The sequence below is a fragment of the Erigeron canadensis genome, chromosome 2 (genome assembly GCF_010389155.1).
Source record: "Erigeron canadensis isolate Cc75 chromosome 2, C_canadensis_v1, whole genome shotgun sequence".
Taxonomy (NCBI): domain Eukaryota; kingdom Viridiplantae; phylum Streptophyta; class Magnoliopsida; order Asterales; family Asteraceae; genus Erigeron; species Erigeron canadensis.
In genome coordinates, this window is record NC_057762.1 from 43,821,141 (window position 1) to 43,841,651 (window position 20,511).

Genomic DNA, 20,511 nt, shown 5'->3' on the forward strand with positions numbered 1-20,511 from the left:
GTTTGGCTACAAATTGTGTGTAACTTATAAACTTTATATTATTTAAAATATCATGTTTTGTGTATATATGGTAAATTTACCTTTATCTTTATCTATAATCCCTTATAAAGCATATTGGATTAAGAAATTAAGTATTTTTTCATTATTTCTAAAATACTCATAATTACTTTTTAACACTTTTCACATTTTTCTTTTGTCCTAATACACATTATAATCCATGATGTACCATACATCATAGCCACATTACATCAATAACTTCTACTATTCACCGGCGCCGACGCCACCACCGCCGCTCACCACCACCACCCGTTCCCGCCGCCGCCATTTCATCACCGTCGCAACGCACGGGTACCTTTTTCTCGTTTATAATCATTTATAAAGTGAACTGAATTCTCCTATTTTAAAAATTCAATATTTTTTTATAGCCAAAATACTCTTAGGCTTAAACAACCCTAATATCTTTATTCTTTTCTTTATACCAATAATCACACCTTTATCGTTACGGCCACTACCGCCTCCACCCATCGCTCTCGTCACAAACTGTCGCCGTTATCTCCGTCACGTTGCACGGGTACTCTTATAGTATTAATTATATAATAAATTCTATCTCTTACTCAAATTTAATAAATTATTTATTTTTTAGAAACTAACTTTTTCAGTTTATGTTTTATAGATTCAAATTAAACTTATGTTGTTATTTATGAAATATATTTTATATACTTTATTCCTTGATTTTATTTGTTCTTACATAGTAGTATAATCATTATTATGAAAACAAGTCCACTGATTAATAATTAAAATATATCTATTTACGATGTAATTGCTTTTAATAAATAATTTTATTCTTGAACACATTATAGCAACAATATTATAGTCTACCTTTCAAATTTAAAAAATTCATTATTTTTTTGTAACAGGTTTTTAGATTATTCAAATGCAAAGGTATGAGTTTAATTTGGTTGATATACTCACACAATCGATATAGATTATACAAAGAATAAATTTTACACAAATCAACCGTTTTATGATAAGTTGGATTGGATTTATAATTAATAACCCCTGTTAATAATAAATAAAAGGTCGTAAATATAAGACTGTTAGGCATTCAATTTAGGTGAAAAATTACAAATTTTCAATACATAAGAGTTAAATGTACGGATCGTCCATGTGGTTTATACACAACATCAACTTTCGTTCCTGTGTTTTCATATTATCAGTCGTCGTCCTTTATATACGGATAAGGGTCAAGATTAATCCTTTAAGATAACGGACGTTTGCTGGACTCCGTTAACCCTCTACATGTAACCTACATGTGAGGGTAATCGCGTCTTTTTTGCCCATAAAAGACTAAACTTGATAATAATAATAATAAAAAGAAATTGTTTCTCTTTCTTCCTTCCTCTTCATCATCTTCATAACATTATCTTCATATCCACCCATTTCCAATTTAAGTCAGATTTTATCATCATTTTCATATCCATCTATTTCCTTATTTAATTAAAAACCAATTTCAAACTTTAATCAATATCTCTATCATTTATATCTATAAAATAGGGTTCAATTTTCAATTCAACATTTACTTTTTCAAAATGCCCCTTTTATCAATTATATATTACCAAACACTATTTCTCTCTCATCAAATCTCAACCAATCATTTTTTTCTCTCTCATCCATAAATCATTTATTCCTCCAATTCGTTCAAAATGTTTTATCTCGCAAACCGTACATCGATAAATTATAAAAATTATATGGGTGTTTTTAAAATTTCATGCTTTTTCATTAGAGATGTTATTCGATATACTTTCGACGAATTTTTAAATTCGAGGGCGGAGCCCGTACGGCTAAGACATTTGGCTATCACACTCTATGACCTATCACCTCCATCATCTCACCGCCGCAATATATATATATATATATATATATATATATATATATATATATATATATATATATATATATATATATATATATATATCATCATAATCCAAATTTAATCTATATTCTATCTCTATCTGTATAATCTATATATCTCATCTCATAACATAAATCAAAACCCAGATTTGAACATACATCACATACTGAAATCCAGATCTTGCGGGTGTTTGAACGAGATCAAGTGGAACAGCAGCCGCAGGTTTAGTGTTCCACTTCGTTACACAACCGCAAGCCAAGCTCTTGTGGGTACTAGCTACTAGGCAGATGTGGGTGGCGGTGGTTGGGGCAAAAGTGGGAGACGGCGGTTTAGGGCAGAGGTGGGTGGCGCCAGTTGTGGTCAGCAGGTGGATTGTTTCCGGTGGTTGACTGCAGTGGTGGTGATTGTCTCCGGTGGCGACGGTTGTGGTCAACTGGTGGTGGTGTTTGTCCTGGTTATAAGGTTTGTTTCTCTATGGCATGGATTACAATATTTCATCATTAAATTCATTTGGTTAAGAAAAAATAAAGTCAATTGAAACTTTATTTCATACACATCCAAATGGCAGAATCTTCGCTAGTGGAGTTGATTAGAAGTGATGTTATGCTGGTTAGATTGATAGGATTTTGGTTTTAATTATAAAGCTATGTACCGATAATATGGTGGAGTTTGCATAAATGGATATCAAAGGAAGCTTTTACTTTACACCATCACATACGAATCGGCTACAACTTGGAGCATATATATGTAATTTTCACTTTTAGCATTTTTATATATTGGGGATGGATTTGATGAAATTAGTTGATGGGTTTTATGCTTTAATGGGATCTAGAGATTGGTTTTAATGAAAATTGATTAATGATTATGATTTGAGGATGTGTATCGTGTGTGTATGAGAAATATAAAGATTTGATGATGATGATCGAGTTAGTTTTTGGGTTTTGTAATGCAAGAGGTAGGAAAAGGCATATCATGTTTGGTCCTTTGTATGCGTAAAAAGACATAAGTGTCCTCACGTGCAAGTTACGTGAACCCACTAACGGAAGGCATTTAACTGCCGTTATCTTAAAAGGACCAATCTTGATCCTTATCCGCCTGTAAAGAATGACGGTTGATAATATGAAAGCATATGGACGAAAAGTGATGTTGTGTGTAAACCACAGGGACGATCCATACATTTAACTCTAAAAAAAATATAGGAATTCAATTATTTATTCAAAAATTAATATATGAAAGGTTTTTTTTACATCCTCGTACTTTCCTGATAAATATTTTATAGCGTATAGTATGAGTAAATTACACTTTTCGTCTCTGAAGTTGGCACGTTTTTCACTTTTCGTCCCTTAAGTGAAAAAATTACAATTTTGACCTTAAAGTTGACAGATTTTTTCAATCATCGTCCCTCGTCAAACGTCGTAAAGTTTCAGCCGTTAAGTCGGACACGTGCAAAACACGTGAGGGACTGAAACTGCAAAAAATGACAAGTTCAGGGACGAAAACTGAAATTTACTTTTCTGTTGTCATCATCTTCATCTTCTTCGGTTGACTTTTGTCGGAAAATTCGCCGGAAAACTTAAAATGCCGATATCTCACTCGTTTCTTCGAATTAGATCACGAAACCACCACCAAGCTTCTCATAATTAATTTCCGCACGAATCCTAACAAAAAAAATCTTAAAATGTTGATATTTCATGAAATGTAAATTAAAAGCATCATAAATGAAATTGTAACCAAGACCCAGTTGACCAAAAAAAGCAACAAACTAGCATGGAACTTGTACGAACTGGCAACTTTGAGTGCGAATAACTTATAACCGAAACGAGATCCAATGAATCGGTTGTCACATCCGAATTCTTTGTACCTCAATCTACTAATCTAACTATTGTAACAACTTAATAACCTTAACGATTGACCAGTAAATTATATCGAAAACCTTACGATGAAACTAACATCTAACTAAATCGCCAAAAATGAAAGGTAACGAATCGCTATGAAACTTAACACAATACTAGCTGAATCAATAGTAAACTTGTAACAACTTTCAGAATGAGATTTCGACGTTAGGATTTCACGAACAACGGATTTAAAGTTTCTATACAAAATATAGAATAAGAGTTATAATCAACCAAATGACGAACTGTAAATTGCTTTGAACTTTTATTACATAAACTAAGAATCAGGTGACGATGATCGAAAATTTTGATCTGAAATAATTGAGTTGTCCGGGCTTGTTAGGCCTCCTGGTCCTTTCGTTCCTCTTTGCTCCCTTTTATATATATTTGTAATTTTTCGATCTTATGTCTTTGCCTCATTGACAAAAACCAAACCCACATGAAGGTCTCTCCCCATTTTGTACTTTTCTTTTTGGTGCAGAGCTTATGGAATAATAAATGAGGCACACCATTGGTGTCTTAGTGAGGAACACGTACATCTAATCCAACATGGACTTATTTGCGAAAACAGAAATATTGCATTCTTGGAACAAGCTAAATCGTACAGAAATATTGCTCAAAATCCATGTTATGGGTATTTTAAGTTTTCCGGCAACTGTTGAATCTGAAATCTTTTGGTTAGGATTCATGCGAAATTAATTTTGAGAAGTTTGGTGGTGGTTTCGTGGTCTAATTCGAAGAAACGAGTGAGATATCGGCATTTTAAGTTATCCGGTGAATTTTCCGACGAAAGTCAGCCGGAGAAGATGAAGATGATGACAACAGAAAAGTAAATTTCAGTTTTCGTCCCTGAACGTGTCATTTTTTGCAATTTCAGTCCCTCACGTGTTTTGCACGTGTCCGACTTAACGGCTGAAACTTAACGACGTTTGGCGAGGGACGATTAGTGAAAAAATATGTCAACTTTAAGGTCAAAATTATAATTTTTTCACTTAAGGGACGAAAAGTGAAAAACGTGCCAACTTCATGAACGAAAAGTATAATTTACTCGTATAGTATTCTCTTAAGTGGAATGGAATTCTTATGAACCAAATTAAAATGAATTTTTTAACTCCACAATAAATAATGATCATTGACGTTAAACAAACAAATATGTCATAACTCCGATGCATCACAAACACCACTACAACGATCATTCAGTGTACGTATTGCTTGGAATGTAAAAACTAATTAAACTTCTAATTATCCTAGAAAAAACAAACATCCATGAACAATCAAATCACCTAAAAGTGCAAATGACCACCACCGCCACCGCCGCTGCCAACAAGGGTAACCGATGTAGCAGTTCCAGCTACAATATTGGCAGCACTGCTACGTTCGGCATGACAAAGTTGTCGTAATTTGGTTGGGACATACCAGATGGACAGGCGTGGATGTGTGTTGAATATAGCATCAATGTCCCAACCTTGTCTAGCAGCAATCGACACCAACGGTTTGTAACAAGCCTGCCTCCACGCGCCGACATTCTCTCCTCTCTCCTTGAAAGCCCTCCTTAGCGCATTCGATCCCTCTTCATCAAGACAATGTAACGCGTAACAATGAACATAATGTCTCATTTTAGGCTTGTTGATATAACTTGCTCCTGCCTTCTTTGCAAACCTGAACACTTGGTTTGTCACCTAGACAAAAGCCAACACAATACCATAAATGTTACAATTGGTCAAATATAGCAACAATATAGTAATGAACTTAAGTTGGGCCTATACATAAAACATTAAATTGAACTCACGTGAATTAATTAGGGTTTGAAAAAGCAAAAGGAAAAAATTAAAGTGTTGGTGATAAATTGCAGACCGTACAACACGTGTCAAGTAGGGAACAGATACAGAGAGCTGTGAGATGTGAGTGAATGATATTCTGGGACTCCATCACTATCTTTCTCTTGTTGCACACAACTTTCTCTAAATTTACTGGACAACACAAATCTTTGACACTGACTACACTCAAATCATCACTTCTTTACCCTTTCCATATTTATTTATTTATTTATATTTTTTTGTTTTGATACTTATCCTACTCTCTTTCTGTTTCTTCCTATTCAATATTACTAGATATATACACAAACTCATTCACGGCTAGTACAAAGTTAACACATTACTTGTAGCTTGTCATTTGTCATGATATGATTTAAGTTTGGAGATGATAAAAAAAATGATAAATGTATGAAGTTTTTCATATTCGGGTTATATATAAGAAAAACAAAAGTCTGCTTCACTCATAATCGCCCACCCAAAAGAATCAACATGTTATTTCATTCTTAATAACAATAATTAAAAAGAAAATCACACACAAAAAAAAATTAAAGCTAATGTTAGGAAATTTAAAAGTAAAGCTGGCTGGCAAGCATCGAATACATGTTACATGATTAACTTTAGTCATGAAGCTTTCCAAGAAATAAAAATGTTTGATAAAGTGAAACCATATATAGTTTATTCTATGACATAAAGTATCAACAATAACTCAAGGCTTCTTTGAAAAACTTTTAAAACAAGATCCTATATATGTAATCCATGTATGGATGGATGATAATAAACTTTAATCAGAACATTCATTCATTCATCTCTATTTTGATGAGTTTGATCATATATATCGATAATTAAACTTGTTGTTAACATAAACTTCATATATGTATGAAAAGCATAAAAAGTGGAAAGAGTATGCAAGCTAGCTAGATAATACCTTAGTGGGACACTTTTCACCTCTTTCTTTAGCAATACTTTGAACTTGGATCAAGAAATCACGGCATTGTTCATATAGATGAAACAAGTAATCAAGTCCATTCTTTTTCCCTCGAGCCACCTCTCCTGGCTCGGTCACGATGAACGGATGCTCCCTTTGTCTCTCTACTCCACCAGCATTATCCGGTTCATCATCACTTTCGTTCTCAAAGTTATCACCTCCTCCACCGGCTTGTGAACACGATCCAGTCCTCACTTTAGCTATAGCTTTCTTACTCTTTCGTTCACTCCCATGCTTTGCCTTTACTCCTCTACAACTTCCCATTGCCGCTATTCCCCATGCCACTCCACCACCGCTTCCTGCTGCCTCATTTTCTTGTTGCACCGGCTCCTCAGACAAACCTTAATTAATTTATCACATATCATTTAAAACTACGTACTTTATAATATGATATTTCAAAAAATAATTTTCTTTTCCATTAATATTACAAAACTATATATGCTGCTATTATTAATGTATACTATCAAAAAAAAAAAAAAATAGAAAGGGACGGGAACATAAATTACTGTTGTAGTTTTCTATTTTCAAACTTTATTTCCGATTTGGGTATACGACTACTTCATGTGCAATAAGTCACTTTGGTAACCAATATAATAATTATCTAAAATCTGCCGCCAAATGCTTATATGTTTACCTTGAAAACTCATGAGAAAAGCAGTTTTTCGATTTATTACTTGCTAGTATTAATTTGTTGTAACAATAGGTAATAATTTAGCAAATAAACACCTAAGTAAATAAAAGTATAAAACCAAAGACTACTGCCTAAGCTTATTGATAGAAGAAATGCTCATAAATAGAGATCGATGTTCATCTTGGAAACATATAATTAAGAAAAGATGGTTTTCTAACATTAATTTGTCTGTCATTTTGTCTCAACTCATCATTAATTAGTTTAATGTATCCTTAAGAAGTCTAAGAATGAGCTTAAGTTTCTTGACTTGTTACTTTAATTTGAAAAAAATAAGAGTCATAATTAAGCCATCAGAAAGATCCAAATTAACACATCTACAGTATTTGAATAAAACAGTGGGCTGCTTCTAGCTTTTCAACTAAATGAACTCTTTAACATATATGATTGCATTATTTCAAATATATATAAGTTATACTATAACTTAATATCTATAATAATTAAGCATGAAAAAGTAATATGAATGCATGGAAAATAAATAATACTAACCCTCTTGTGAAAGAGCATCAAGGGTATTGTTAGTGTCCGACGAAACAAGGTAACGCCGCCTCGAATCCTCCTCTTCGAGGCGGCGTCTTTCGGCCCTGACGGCGGCTTTGATCCCATACCTCTCCCCAACAAGCAACTCCCAATGAAAGATATGAGACAAACTATTCATCATTTCATCAAGCTCCTCATCTTTCATGTCCAACAAAGTGTTGGCCGTGAACCCAAGTTCCGATATTTTAGTAGCCGTGTAGTACCTTACACCATAAGCATGAAACATCTCTTCTAGCCCACCAAGATCCTTACTACTCTCCCTAACTGCCAAATAACCACCCATGCTATTATTCCCAGCCGAAGTTGCTACAATAGCCATGGTTGTTGGCTGTGGTGGCTGTTCTAGAACTATGGGTTCGTAAATACGAGCCGTTGGTTGAGCTAAAGTGACTCGTGTGTCCCACTTAAACAAGTTTGCCGAGAGTGAGTCATGGTCCATTTTTTGATTTTAATTCTTTCTCAAACATGCAAAAATATTATTTGATGATGATGAAGTTTGCATTTGTCTTGTGTGGAGGTATGTAGGCATTTTAAAGGCAACTGTTTTATTGATTTAATGACAATATTGCCCTTTGTCGTGATGTGAATATAATATATGTCTATTTTCGTGTAACTTTTGATTTTGAATTATGAAATTTTGTTTGTTTCTTTTACAAGTGAAAAAACGTGTTGGATTTAAACTATACGGTTCCAACTGTATTGGATCCTTTGAAGGCCAACTACACCAAATTGGACTTTACTATTTGTACGGTGCAAATAAAGTAAGCTACCTTTGCAAACAAATTTTGGCTATTGTTCTTTTTCACTCTTCATGTTCCTTAAAAGTTTCAATGGACCCCCTTATATTTCTAATGTTATTATGTTTTTTTATCTAGGGATGGTATATATTCAATACAGAACCTTATTGAATCGATTAATACCCAAATCGAATCACCTAAGTGATCAAGGGAAGAACCGATTGATACCATACAGTCTGAGTATTACCGCACGAGTGAGCTAAGAGTGCAACTTCAGTGACGGACCCAGAACCGGAAGTGACCCGTACCACAGTTTATATTTTCACTAACCTTGTATAGGCATAAAGTAACAATAGTAACTAAATTCTTACGATTTCTAACATTTTTTAACAGATATTTGGCTATTTTTAATGTATGTTAAGAATTTTTGCCATTTTTAGTAGTTTTTCTTTATCATTTAGTTATACAGATACATCTTTATAAGTTTTATTGATAAAAAAATGTTTTAAAAGTTTAAAGTTGGTTACAAGACTGGTATCTCATATTTATTTGACCTGTAACACCAATAAAAAATAAATTATTTTTCAAAAAATTTTAACTACATGAATTTAGCGGAATCATAACCCGGGCTACCTCTTAGATCAATGTAACTTAATTATTCGTGACTGTGTTAGATATACTCAAGTACTTAACAAGACTTCAAATACCAACATACATAATGGTTCATATCAATTTAACAATCTAAATATTGCAAAGGTTATATTTGTAATTACTCCAAATTGTAAGAAAGCAGAATAACATCAGTGTTTTGGTCGGTGTATAATTAATTAAGTGTTACATTGATGCAATTATGAAGCATTAATAATTGAAAAGGTAAAATGTATGAGTTTATCTCTTTATATTACCCAATAAAATTTTCATATCCTTACAATGCTTTTTTCATATTATATCAGTGTAAATATTAAAAAGAAAAATGATTTATCCTCCTAATAAATTAGTCTAAAAATTATCCTAATAGCGTTAGATGGTGACATGTGGATACCACTTATTCTCTTTCCTAATCTCACCCCCTGATTTTTCCACATGTCTTCATCTAAAAGTTAAGAGGATTTTTAGGTTATTATATTAGGAGGATAAATCATTTCCCTATTTGAAAAAGTAAATTGGTGGAAAGTGGGAACCTTGAGTTCTGACCATATGTACTATCTTGGTAACAGAGCGCATACCGTATTGAACTCATGTCCGATTCATCACCATTCTCACAAATGAAACACAAGATATATTTTCCATTTGCCTTTGACAAGATTTGATCCAGTGACTTTAGTCTTCATCTTATGAGTTGATCACAAGGTGCCGTTACAAGTTGATCTATGATCAATTGATTAACTAAAATATATATCGTTAACTGAAAATGTTTTAGCAACGTGCAAGAGCTTAATCATGGTTCTTTCATAAGATGAAAGGTAAATCGGGTGTTCAAGAGTTGGGTTGTTTTTTGTCTTGAAGTGAGAAAGAAATATGTAAGTAATCATAAATAACTAATTAAATTAAAGTGTGTAGTATTGAGGGAGGGTTGTACTTGGATGAATAGTAGAGAGTGCTACTATCAGATCAACAATTCAATTGTCTTTTGTATCCTGTCTGTCCATCCAATCCCATGAATACCATCTTTTTCTTCAATTCAATTCATGCTACCTATGACACCATATGGTACTTTCCTGCTTCCACTGTTCTCTCCATCATTCATTTCCCCACTAATCCTATATTCACCAAACTAAATAATGAAACATTTTCCACTCATTTTTATTCATTCATTAAAAACTTATGAAAAATGATTAATCAACCTAATTGGCGTGCTTAAAGATATGCCTAAGACCGGACGCGTTTGGTTCGCGGAATATTTTTGGAAGAAATGGAATCTTTCAAAGGAATTGGAATATGAAGGAATGGAATTTGACGAAATGTTTTTGATTTTTTGAAGATTTAAGTGAGGGATGGAATGAGATTCCTTCCCCCATCCCCAAGGAATGGAGATTCCATCAAATGAGGGAATGTTAACATTCCAACGGAATGCGACTCCTTCATCTTTAACCAACCAAACACACTAAGGAATGGAATTCAATTCCAATCCCATCAGATTCCATCAAATTTTGTGAACCAAACATGACCTAAGAATTTGACATATGGATTCTACTAATTTTCTCTCCTAATTTTGCCCCCTGATTTTTCCACATGTCACCATGTTACAATTAGGCACATCTTTAGGTACACCAATTAGGTTGATTTATCATTATCCAAAACTTATTATACGCACTCCACCCTTAATCATAAAAAACTTTTACGCTCTATTCTTGAGTTTTTTTTTTTAAAGAAAAGAAAGGATAAGATTAGATAGGGGAAGACAGGATAGGGAAAAACTCTTTTCCATCCAAATCAGGTCATATTGCCAAAAAAGTTTTTGAATGTAAAAACCATTACTTTTTCTTGCTTACACTTTCTTTTTTTGTAAGAGATCAAACTCAAGAATGCAAAAAGATCAATTTTCTTACATTTTCTTTTCTTTTTCTTTAAAACAAAAACTCAAGAATGCAGTGTTAGAAGACTTTCTTACAATCAGTACACAACACAAAAAAGTTTGATCAAAACACTTGGGTAAGTTTGGGCCAAGTTAGTCTTTAATTTATATATATGGAGAAATATTATAAAACAAAAAGTCCTTACTTAAATTTTAAGTTTCAATATTTACATTCCTAAAATGCTCCTCTATCAATTTTATATTTATCTAAAATAAATATATTATCCTTTTTCTTTTCTAAAATCTCAACCAATAATTTTTTTTTTTCTCCTCTATAAATCATTTATTCATCCAATTAATTCAAAATCTTTTATCTCAAAAACCGTACATCGATAAATTATCAAAATTATATGAGTGTTCTTAAAATTTCATGCTCTTTCATTAGAGATGTCACTCGATATACTTTTGACGAATTTTTAAATTCGAAGACGGAACCCGTACGGTTAAGACATTTGGCTATCACACTCTATGATTTATCACCTCCACCATCTTACTGCTACAACGCGCGGGTACTTCCTCTCGTATATGGAGAAAAAAGAAAGGTCTTTGAGCCAATTAATTTTTACATGCGTGATATTACGAGTATTAATTAATTCTCTCACTTTTCAAAAAAAAATTAATTCTCAAAATTTGCATTGGAAATGCACGTTTATATATTTTCTTTCGTAGCTAGCTAGTTTCTATAAACTTAAGATAATACGTTTACCATAAATATCATTTATACAGGGCAATTTCATGTATTAGATCTTATCCTTGTGTGTTTTGTTTCTGAATGATGATATTCATGTATTAGATCTTATCCTTGTGTGTTTTGTTTCTTAATGATGATATTTATAGAGCAGGAGTGGAATAATTAATTTTAAGACTATAGTCATTATATTGGCTTATATACAACTTTAATTATGGTCTATTGAACCCGCATTGCAGAGGATTACTCAAAGTTAAAGATTTTATCAATGCGTTACCAATCTCATTATATATTACATGAATATTTAAAGCAATTGTAATGTAAGTAGATAAATGGTATTTTTTTTTGTGAGTTATAAATGTAACTATTTGCTAGCAAACAAAAATACTAGTATAAGTTTTGGCTAGAAATCTTATTTAAAAAAAAAGGTAATGTAACCTAACTTTTTCATTCATTCATCTTTTATATTAATAAAAGAGAATTGTTTCTAGAACTTTTTCCTTAGGTGACATGGTAACATTTTTTGTTAAGCTATTTTTTACAAATTTATAATGTCATAATTGATTTTCTTTATTTTCAAAAACTCTTTAAGCTCTTTATTTTCTTACAAATTATTTTTCTTAAGCTCTTAATTTTAATTTTATATCTATCATTGATTTATGTTAGTTACTTTTTACTTTTTAATCACCCTAATCAGTTTATATATTAATTTTCATCTTTATAAGTATATTGCATCTCCATATCAAAAAATATACTCGTAATAGATTAACAACAAATTACATACAACAACAACGATACCCAATCCGGCAAAAGTCGAGTTTGGGGGAGGTAGAATGTAGACAACCTTACCCCTACACGAAGGTACAAAGGTTGTTTCCAAAATGATTTATGGCCAAAAAGAGACAAAAGATAGATAGTGTAAAAAGTTTAGTAACCATACATGTCGGTCGAATATCGTCTGACTACATTACAATTAGAGAAGAATAACAGACACCACATTACACACTTTAGCGCAAAATGGACAATACATAGTAAAAAGGGCATTTAAACCTTATAAACATGTTCATGTGCATACAACCAAGCAGAAATCCAACAATTACAAGCGATATGTGTAAGAACTCCCCTAAACCCCCTCCCAGCAAACGAAAAAAGTAAACAAGGTTGAACCATACATAAGTCTATATATTTGTTTGTTTTAACTTTTTAATTAAGCAGCCTGGGTTGAACCCGGGTTTATTAGCTAGTTAAATTATAATAAAACTTTCATTATGCAATGTTTTGTTGGTCGTGTTGTTACGACTTCAAAAGTGTAATTTTTAATTGAACCCGAAGGAGAATACTCAAAGTTAAAGATTTTATATATCACATGAATAACTAAAGCAATAATATTACTAGATAAGTTTTGGATAGAAATCTTATAAAAAAAAAAGTAACGTGACCTCTTTCATGAATCGATAAAATATAAGATTAACTTACTTTTTTATTCATACACGGTTGAACATTATATTTTTTTATCCATGAGTTTTACTCACAAACTTTTTAATTTTGTACAGGATTTATCATTATCTTCCTACGTGCTTCTCACTCGAATACATTTCTTAATACCTTTTTCCCTCTCTACAATGAAAAAACCCAGATCTTCACTACTAGAAAAAAAATGATAATTCAAGTAAGCATAAATCCATACAAATCAAATATTCACAAAAACATATATTCGATCCATATATCACATTCAAGCAAACAAGTCGAAAAGAATCACCGACACATTCACACAATCAATCGGTTCAAATTCACAAAAAAATACATATCATCTAACCCATCAACAAATTTCCACAATCCACAAAACAACCAATATGTCGATTCACATACACACCACAAGGAGAAGAAAACTAGAAATATGCTCAATAATGACGACTCACAACCAGTAACACGATGTGATTAATTAAACCCCCATCAATTCGAAATTATCATGAAACCCTTTAAGAATCGATTAGGTGGCTGTTCGAATTAGACTAGGGATGAATGAACCATTATGAATCGATGATTATATGGCTGAATAACAACTTTGGAGATGAAAATCTGAGTGGTTGAATTAGGGTTAGTGGTGATTTGTATGTGGCCGGATCTTGATGGCAGTGTTGGTGTGGTCGCATCTTGATCCCCATGGCTGGATTTGATTTGCCTTACAATGATTCTTTCTAATTTATTATTGGATAGCAACACAAATTTGTTACAGATATTGTTATATCAAATTGTATTTATTTGGACCGTATACTTTTGGAGCATGGATTTAGAAGATTCATTTAGAAAGATTGAGTTATGTGAATAAGTGGGTTAATGTATATGTTGTGTATCTCATGCAGATAAATTGATGGGGTTTTTTTCTAATAAAATTTGGTTGACGTTAATTTGTTTTTTTTTTTTTTTTTAAGATCTGGGTATTTTTTGTAGAGAGAACTAGATATGAAGAAATGTATACGAGAGAGAAGCATGTATGAAGATAATGGTTAATCATGTACAAAATTAAAAAGTTTGTGGGTGAAACTCATGGATAAAAAAGTATAATGGGCAACCGTGTACGGATAAAAAAGTATAATGGGAAACCGTGTACAAATAAAAAAGGACGTTAGTCTTCTTGTGATTAATCCTATAAAATAAAAGTTATAGAAAAGAAAAAGGGATGAGTATAGATAGATAGGGTGCAGGAAATCAGAGGGCAGAAGACAAGATGGTGTAGGAGGAGGAGGGTGGTGCAATATACATGGTCAACAGAGGGTAGGGAAGAATCAATGGTGAGTCAGTGGCCAATGACAGATTGACACGTCACTGACAGGGAACAGTGTACGAGATGGGTATGTAGAGGTTTATTGAGTGTTGGGTACGGAGGGAGTAAAACCCCACTGAAACTGCTTCCCCCCCAACCCCTAACTAAAGCTTTCACATTGGTTGGATATGAATGTTAATGAATCATTCTCTTTTGATCTTTTCATTGCTCTATCAATAAAAAAGTTAAAATTTTTACTTTCTTTCTATGAAAAAATTTAGAGGGCACCCGTGTAATGCGACGAACGGTGAGTTGGTACATATCGTTGGACCGGATCCAAAAATGGATTCTGTTTTAAAATTTTTTGGGTAAAGGGTAATCTACCCTGGTTAGCTTTATAAATAAACCAATAATAACTGTAAATTAAGGCGGCTTAGCTGATTGCTAAGACGACTTTTACAACTTGCACCATGCATGCTAATCTAAGCCTATTACACCTTGTAGGCACATCCTGCTTTAAATTAGTAAGCCAAAAAATAAAATTCTAAAGATATGTGTCATATATGCAAATTAGTAATACACAATTGTCTCACTAGTGATCTAGTGGTAAAAAGTGTTCGCTAACAGCTGAAGATATCCCAAGTTCAAATTTTTGCATAATAGTTTTGTTTTGTTTAATATTGTTTTATGATAATGATCATTCTAATATTAAGATGTGACAAATGATATAGTTAGAAGATAGGACAAAGCTAGATTACTTTTGTTAGGCCACTTAACTTTTCAACGTTTTTGAAACAAAATCAAATAGAAAAGGATATTTATTCCGTTCGGATTGCTTATAGTAGACGGCTGTTGACTCGAATGTGAGCCACTTAACTTTAGTATCTGCGTGACTATTTTCGATTAACTTCTTAGGCCACAAGCCCACAACCAAGATGTTAATCTATCAAGGTTTGAAGCCATGGACATCTTAATTTTAAGGACTGTTGTAAATTGTGATACTACAACCATATTATAAAATCTGACAAGGAGAAACTTGTGTAATATGATATGTTCTAAATCATTATTACCAGCAAATCGAACAGGACTACAGGAGCAACATATCAATTTGGTTTGGAAATATATAGCTAAACTGGACGTATTGCCCTTTCATACGATAAATTGATGATATATAGATGGGCTTTGAAAACCCAAATATACAATGATATAACCCAAATAGGCAAATATAGTTCGCAACATGACAAATTTCATCAAAGATGGGATTTCTAAAGTTCAATATATGGGCTTAAAAAATGGGCAAACCAAAGATGGGCTTTCTAAAGGTCAATATATGGGCTTAAAAAATGGGTAACCCAAAGACGGGATTAAAAAACTACATAATAACGAACAACCCAAATAGCATACGTACAGCCGTACAGGTATAGTTATTCGATTTTCAACACTTGGGCAGTTAACACTTTGCACACACATGCACCTGCACAGTGTGAATGATATTCTGCTAGACTTTGTCTAGGGGCGTTTGGTCAAAAACAAAAAAGGATCCAACTTAAACTCGATCGCCTGTTATTGCTATGTTAGCCCTTATCAGTCCAGAATACACTCCATAGTTACATATATAGCGCAACAGAGTAAGTTTTCAAACTTGCAGATTAATAGTAATATATATATATATATATATATATATATGAATCAGTTAATGTGTCATCATCATTTTGATACACCATAGTTCAGCTTAAGCCTTAAGATGCTATATATAGCTATAATTAATAAGAGAATCACACACATTGGTTTTCAGTTTTCATGGATGGGAACCAACTTAAGAGTGCCCCCATAAGTTTCTGGAATCTGGTTCTCGTCAATGTCTTTCATCAACGTCGATTTTAGTTGCTTGTTCTCAACAAACACAATCTGTAACATAAATAGATACTATTGTTATTAGTTTTATAGTTCTATACAATCTGCTCACACTTCATAGAAAAAGGACTAACTTTTTTCTTTGTTTTTTCATCGATAAAGGGATAAACCATCTTCCACGCGGTCATGAATACGTAAGGGACGTGGACTATAAACATTTTCCCAAGCCTCTCTGGATAGTAATCCTGTCATAAACGTAAATACAGTGATACATAACCACCTGATATATACATCTTACCCAATTTAGCTAGTATATATTAATGAATGCTATTATTAGAAGAGAAAAAGGGGCGAGGCCGGTGGTGGTTAGGTGCATATTTAATTATGTGAGGGTTGTTCGTCAAGTGTGTCTGGTAACTAGTACAAGTCAGTCCTTCATCAGCCACGATATTGGTAAGTTATTGTTATAATCACACAAATATGATGAATTTCCAGCAGCTTAACATGACCTTTCCAACTTTGTTTAGGTAGAACTCGTTTTCTATGCCAGTTTGCAGCCACCTTAGGTGTAGGATGGGCCGTGGCCCACTCTGTACTTCGATTTTTTAACATGCAACATATGTATATTAAACTTGATATATTGGTTTTATATGGCTTTTGACTTATTATTGTTGATTTGGCCCATCCCGAACAAATTCCCTAACTCCGCCACTGCAAATTTGATATAAATTATTAAAAATAAAAGATGATAAGTTTTACAAAACAGGCTTGCAAACCTGCAAGATAGACAGTGCTGCAAGATATCCACGAATATCACAACACGAATATCCCCATCCTTGAAGATCTCCAATAACCACAAACTTCTCCTGTCCCGGCGTCATCCTGATATAACCATTTTGATATATTTGATTATTTATCGTTATCTAAATTTAGAATGTGTAAGCTGGATTCTAAAAAAGAATGAAAAAACAGTACCTATAACATAATTTGTCTAGCCCAAAGACCACAAATCCTGCAATTCAATTGCATTTGATCAAAAAATAGCATATTAAAACACTTGATCAAAAACTTATAAGTTTAAAAGCATACGTTTGAACTCTTCTAGACCGCCTTTTTTGTTGCAGAAATGTCTACCGCCAAACACAATTGCAATCGGGCGTCCACTTTTATCCGTTCCTTGCATGAACATCTTGTTTTGTGCTATTTCGTTTTGGACTTCAGATGCAAAAATGGGTCCATTTGGAGTAAACGTTTTCCTCCATTTCATGTATTTAAGAAACATAGTACAAGCTTTGTCAATGTCCAGATCACGGGCACGAAGAAACCTTCTTAGCGTCACATCATCGTAATCCTGGAATACATCTCAAGTCAAATAATTTTGAAAAACAGTTTTAAAGCTTTTAGTTTCTCCTTGAGTATACCAATTACTAAAAAAATTCCATATGTCATGCATTTAGTGTCTTTCAACTGATGTCAAATATAATTTGAGCAGCCCACAGGCCCCAATTAATATAATCTTTGACTAATTTATGAATTTTTTGAAATTCCACCAAAGGCAAACCTAACTTTATAATATTTCAAGCTGCAAACAAGCCATTGTGGACTCTACCATGACCAGAAATAAAGTGCAAAAATACTATTCTTGTCATTGGGTTTCATGATTTGATAATATTTTATAGTCAAAGTTCACACATTTAACAGTACTAGTCAGCATATAGACTTTTCTCCCTGAAAATTTGGATCATGACCCAACTGTTTAGTACTCTCTCCGTCCCAATTTAATTGTCCATGTTTGACTATCAAAGTCTTTCTATCACAACTTTGATCATTAATATTATCGTTTGTGTTTTATAATACGTGACGAAAGGTATATCATTATAAAATACATTGAAAACTTAATCGATTCTTATATATTACATCAAGTATTACATAACACAAATAAAATTCTATACGGTCAAAGTTAACCATGAAAGACCACAAATGTCAAACTATGACATTTAAATTGGGACGGAGGGAGTAATATTTTAAGAGTTTTCAACCACATCATATATATGATGGAAAATATATACGTATATAAAACAATATCATGATCTTCATAGAATCTAAACAACTTTTCCATCACTCTAGACTCGATCCTGTTCTGATCCATAACATTTTACTATGTGTATGTGTGTGTGTGAGTTTTGAGAGATAGAGGGAGAAAAAAGAGTCACCTTAGAAGTGGGATCATTTTTTTCAAGTAAAGCTCTCATTTGAACAACTTTCTTGTGCTCTTGATCATGACTACTGCTTCCAATATCATTATTATTCTGCAGACCAACACACTCTATCTTTTTCTCTTTTTCTGCATACATGATCTTGCATTCTTTTTGCTGATTCACCACTGATAATTTCCCTTCCATCTTTTCCACTTCACTTGTTTAAAGCTCTCTCTATTTTTTCTATAGCTACAAATATATGTATCTATATATATGTGAAGTTAAAAAGAAAAAATGTACAAAAGTGAGACCGACTTGAATTCTTGATTAGCTGCTGCCTAGTGTACCACAACCAATGTACACCAGACCCATCACATATTATGACTTGGCCCGGCTGGCCGTTGGCAAAGACTACGAAATGAAATTTGTGGTGGACCCTTGAGGCTTAATTAAACACATGTGACTTGACTTCAATAGCCTTCGAACATTATTGAATAAACTTAAGCTCTCGTCTCTCTCTATATATAACAAAATATGGCTTTAGTCAATCGGCTGCCAATCAAGACTTATAAGTATATGGTCAAATATATACAATAAGCTAAGTACATGTAATAAGAAAAAAATGAAAATTTGTTATATCGAAAAGTGCGTAATTGTTAAAATATATTGTATTTTATAACTGATTAGTTAGAGTATAATAATTACATTATTTTTTATTTAGACTCTAGTTACAACGATGTTAATGTTAATTATCCCTCAATTGGGATATATATGGAGTTACTTACCGGGAAATATTACATTCGTCATGAATGTTTTAATTATTCAATTCAAAGCCATTAAAGTGAGTGTCTGAATGTAAACTAGATTAATACCCGATCGGTGACCGGGTTATCAAATAAACCTTATAATTTTTACCCCAAAATACAAAATTGTATTAAATCGAGTGTATGTTAAAATAAAGTCTTAAATCTTGTATACTTTTTGATGTAAAATATATACAGTCGGTTTGATAAGTATTAAAATTGTCAATACTCGACCTTATCCGAAGTTCGACTTGAAATCGACCCAAAAATTTGGTTAGGGTTTGAATTCTGATATGTTAACCTGTCAACTTGAGTTTTTTGGGTTGGGTCGAGTTGACATTTTTGGTTAAAAGATCAACCCCTAACCCAATTTTAATAGGTTGACTTACCAACTCATCTGATCTCACAACCTACAACCTATTTTTAGTGAAATCAACCCGTTAATCCACTAACTCATATTATCTAAATCAACCCACCAAACTATTTAACCTGCCAACCCACCGACCCATGTGACTTGAAATCAACCCACCAACTTATTTAACTTGCCAACTCGATTTCTTTTGGGTTGGTTGTTGGCTTCGGGTTGACGGGCTCGTAGATCTTGGTTGTGATTTTTAACCCACCAACCCGAACCCATTAGCCTAAACTCGTTATAATTATATTATAGTTATATTTATATATTTATTCTAGTAGTTGTTCTATGTAAAGTTATTTACCCGTGCATTATAAATTAAGTCGACATTTGGTGAAGTGAACCGTTATTACGTTCATCCGTTTTCATAAGTAACTTCTAGTGTGTTGGGTTAGGTTTGAAAATTTTTATCCGCCAACCCAAAACCATTGACCCGAACCTATTGACTTTATTATCAGTTACTATATAGTATAGTATCAATTAATAAATGGAATTGATTTAATCTATCATTAGTTGCCGATTTTAATATCTTTTATTTTGTACCTACTTATATTATCAAAATCCAAAATTTTATGTTATATGAATATTGAATGCAAGTTTGATATCAATCAAGATCTTTAAAATAACATAAAAGATTTTGAAAGATTGA

General features: G+C 32.8%; 2 protein-coding genes and 1 long non-coding RNA gene across 3 annotated transcripts; 1 reads left to right on the top strand and 2 right to left on the bottom strand.

Moving 5' to 3' along the window:
- The first annotated feature begins 2,005 nt into the window (after nt 1–2,005).
- Nucleotides 2,006–2,828, top strand: LOC122590100. The gene is made up of 2 exons (XR_006322403.1): nt 2,006–2,374; nt 2,481–2,828. It is a non-coding gene; the product is annotated as an uncharacterized LOC122590100 (long non-coding RNA).
- A 2,259-nt stretch (nt 2,829–5,087) lies between these two features.
- Nucleotides 5,088–8,270, bottom strand: LOC122589228 (floricaula/leafy homolog). The gene is made up of 3 exons (XM_043761487.1): nt 7,781–8,270; nt 6,544–6,944; nt 5,088–5,483 (listed from the first exon to the last, which is right to left on the bottom strand). Exons 1-3 carry the CDS (start codon nt 8,268–8,270, stop codon nt 5,088–5,090), a joined length of 1,287 nt encoding a protein of 428 aa, XP_043617422.1.
- A 7,974-nt stretch (nt 8,271–16,244) lies between these two features.
- LOC122588641 (CRAL-TRIO domain-containing protein YKL091C-like) lies at nt 16,245–19,121 on the bottom strand. The gene is made up of 6 exons (XM_043760797.1): nt 18,663–19,121; nt 17,539–17,800; nt 17,425–17,461; nt 17,226–17,331; nt 16,584–16,694; nt 16,245–16,503 (listed from the first exon to the last, which is right to left on the bottom strand). The coding sequence occupies exons 1-6, from the start codon at nt 18,849–18,851 to the stop codon at nt 16,387–16,389; spliced, it is 822 nt and encodes a 273-aa protein (XP_043616732.1). The 5' UTR covers nt 18,852–19,121; the 3' UTR covers nt 16,245–16,386.
- Between the last annotated feature and the right edge of the window lie 1,390 nt (nt 19,122–20,511).

Coding starts and splice junctions, on each gene's coding strand:
- LOC122589228 (XM_043761487.1), bottom strand. CDS start 8,270: ATGGACCATGACTCACTCTCGGCAAACTTGTTTAAGTGGGACACACGA. Junction 6,945..7,780: donor TGATGCTCTTTCACAAGAGG/GTTAGTATTATT, acceptor AAATTAATTAAG/GTTTGTCTGAGGAGCCGGTG. Junction 5,484..6,543: donor GTGAAAAGTGTCCCACTAAG/GTATTATCTAGC, acceptor GCTTTTGTCTAG/GTGACAAACCAAGTGTTCAG.
- LOC122588641 (XM_043760797.1), bottom strand. CDS start 18,851: ATGGAAGGGAAATTATCAGTGGTGAATCAGCAAAAAGAATGCAAGATC. Junction 17,332..17,424: donor CTAGACAAATTATGTTATAG/GTACTGTTTTTT, acceptor TGGTTATATCAG/GATGACGCCGGGACAGGAGA. Junction 16,504..16,583: donor ATGAAAAAACAAAGAAAAAA/GTTAGTCCTTTT, acceptor TTTATGTTACAG/ATTGTGTTTGTTGAGAACAA.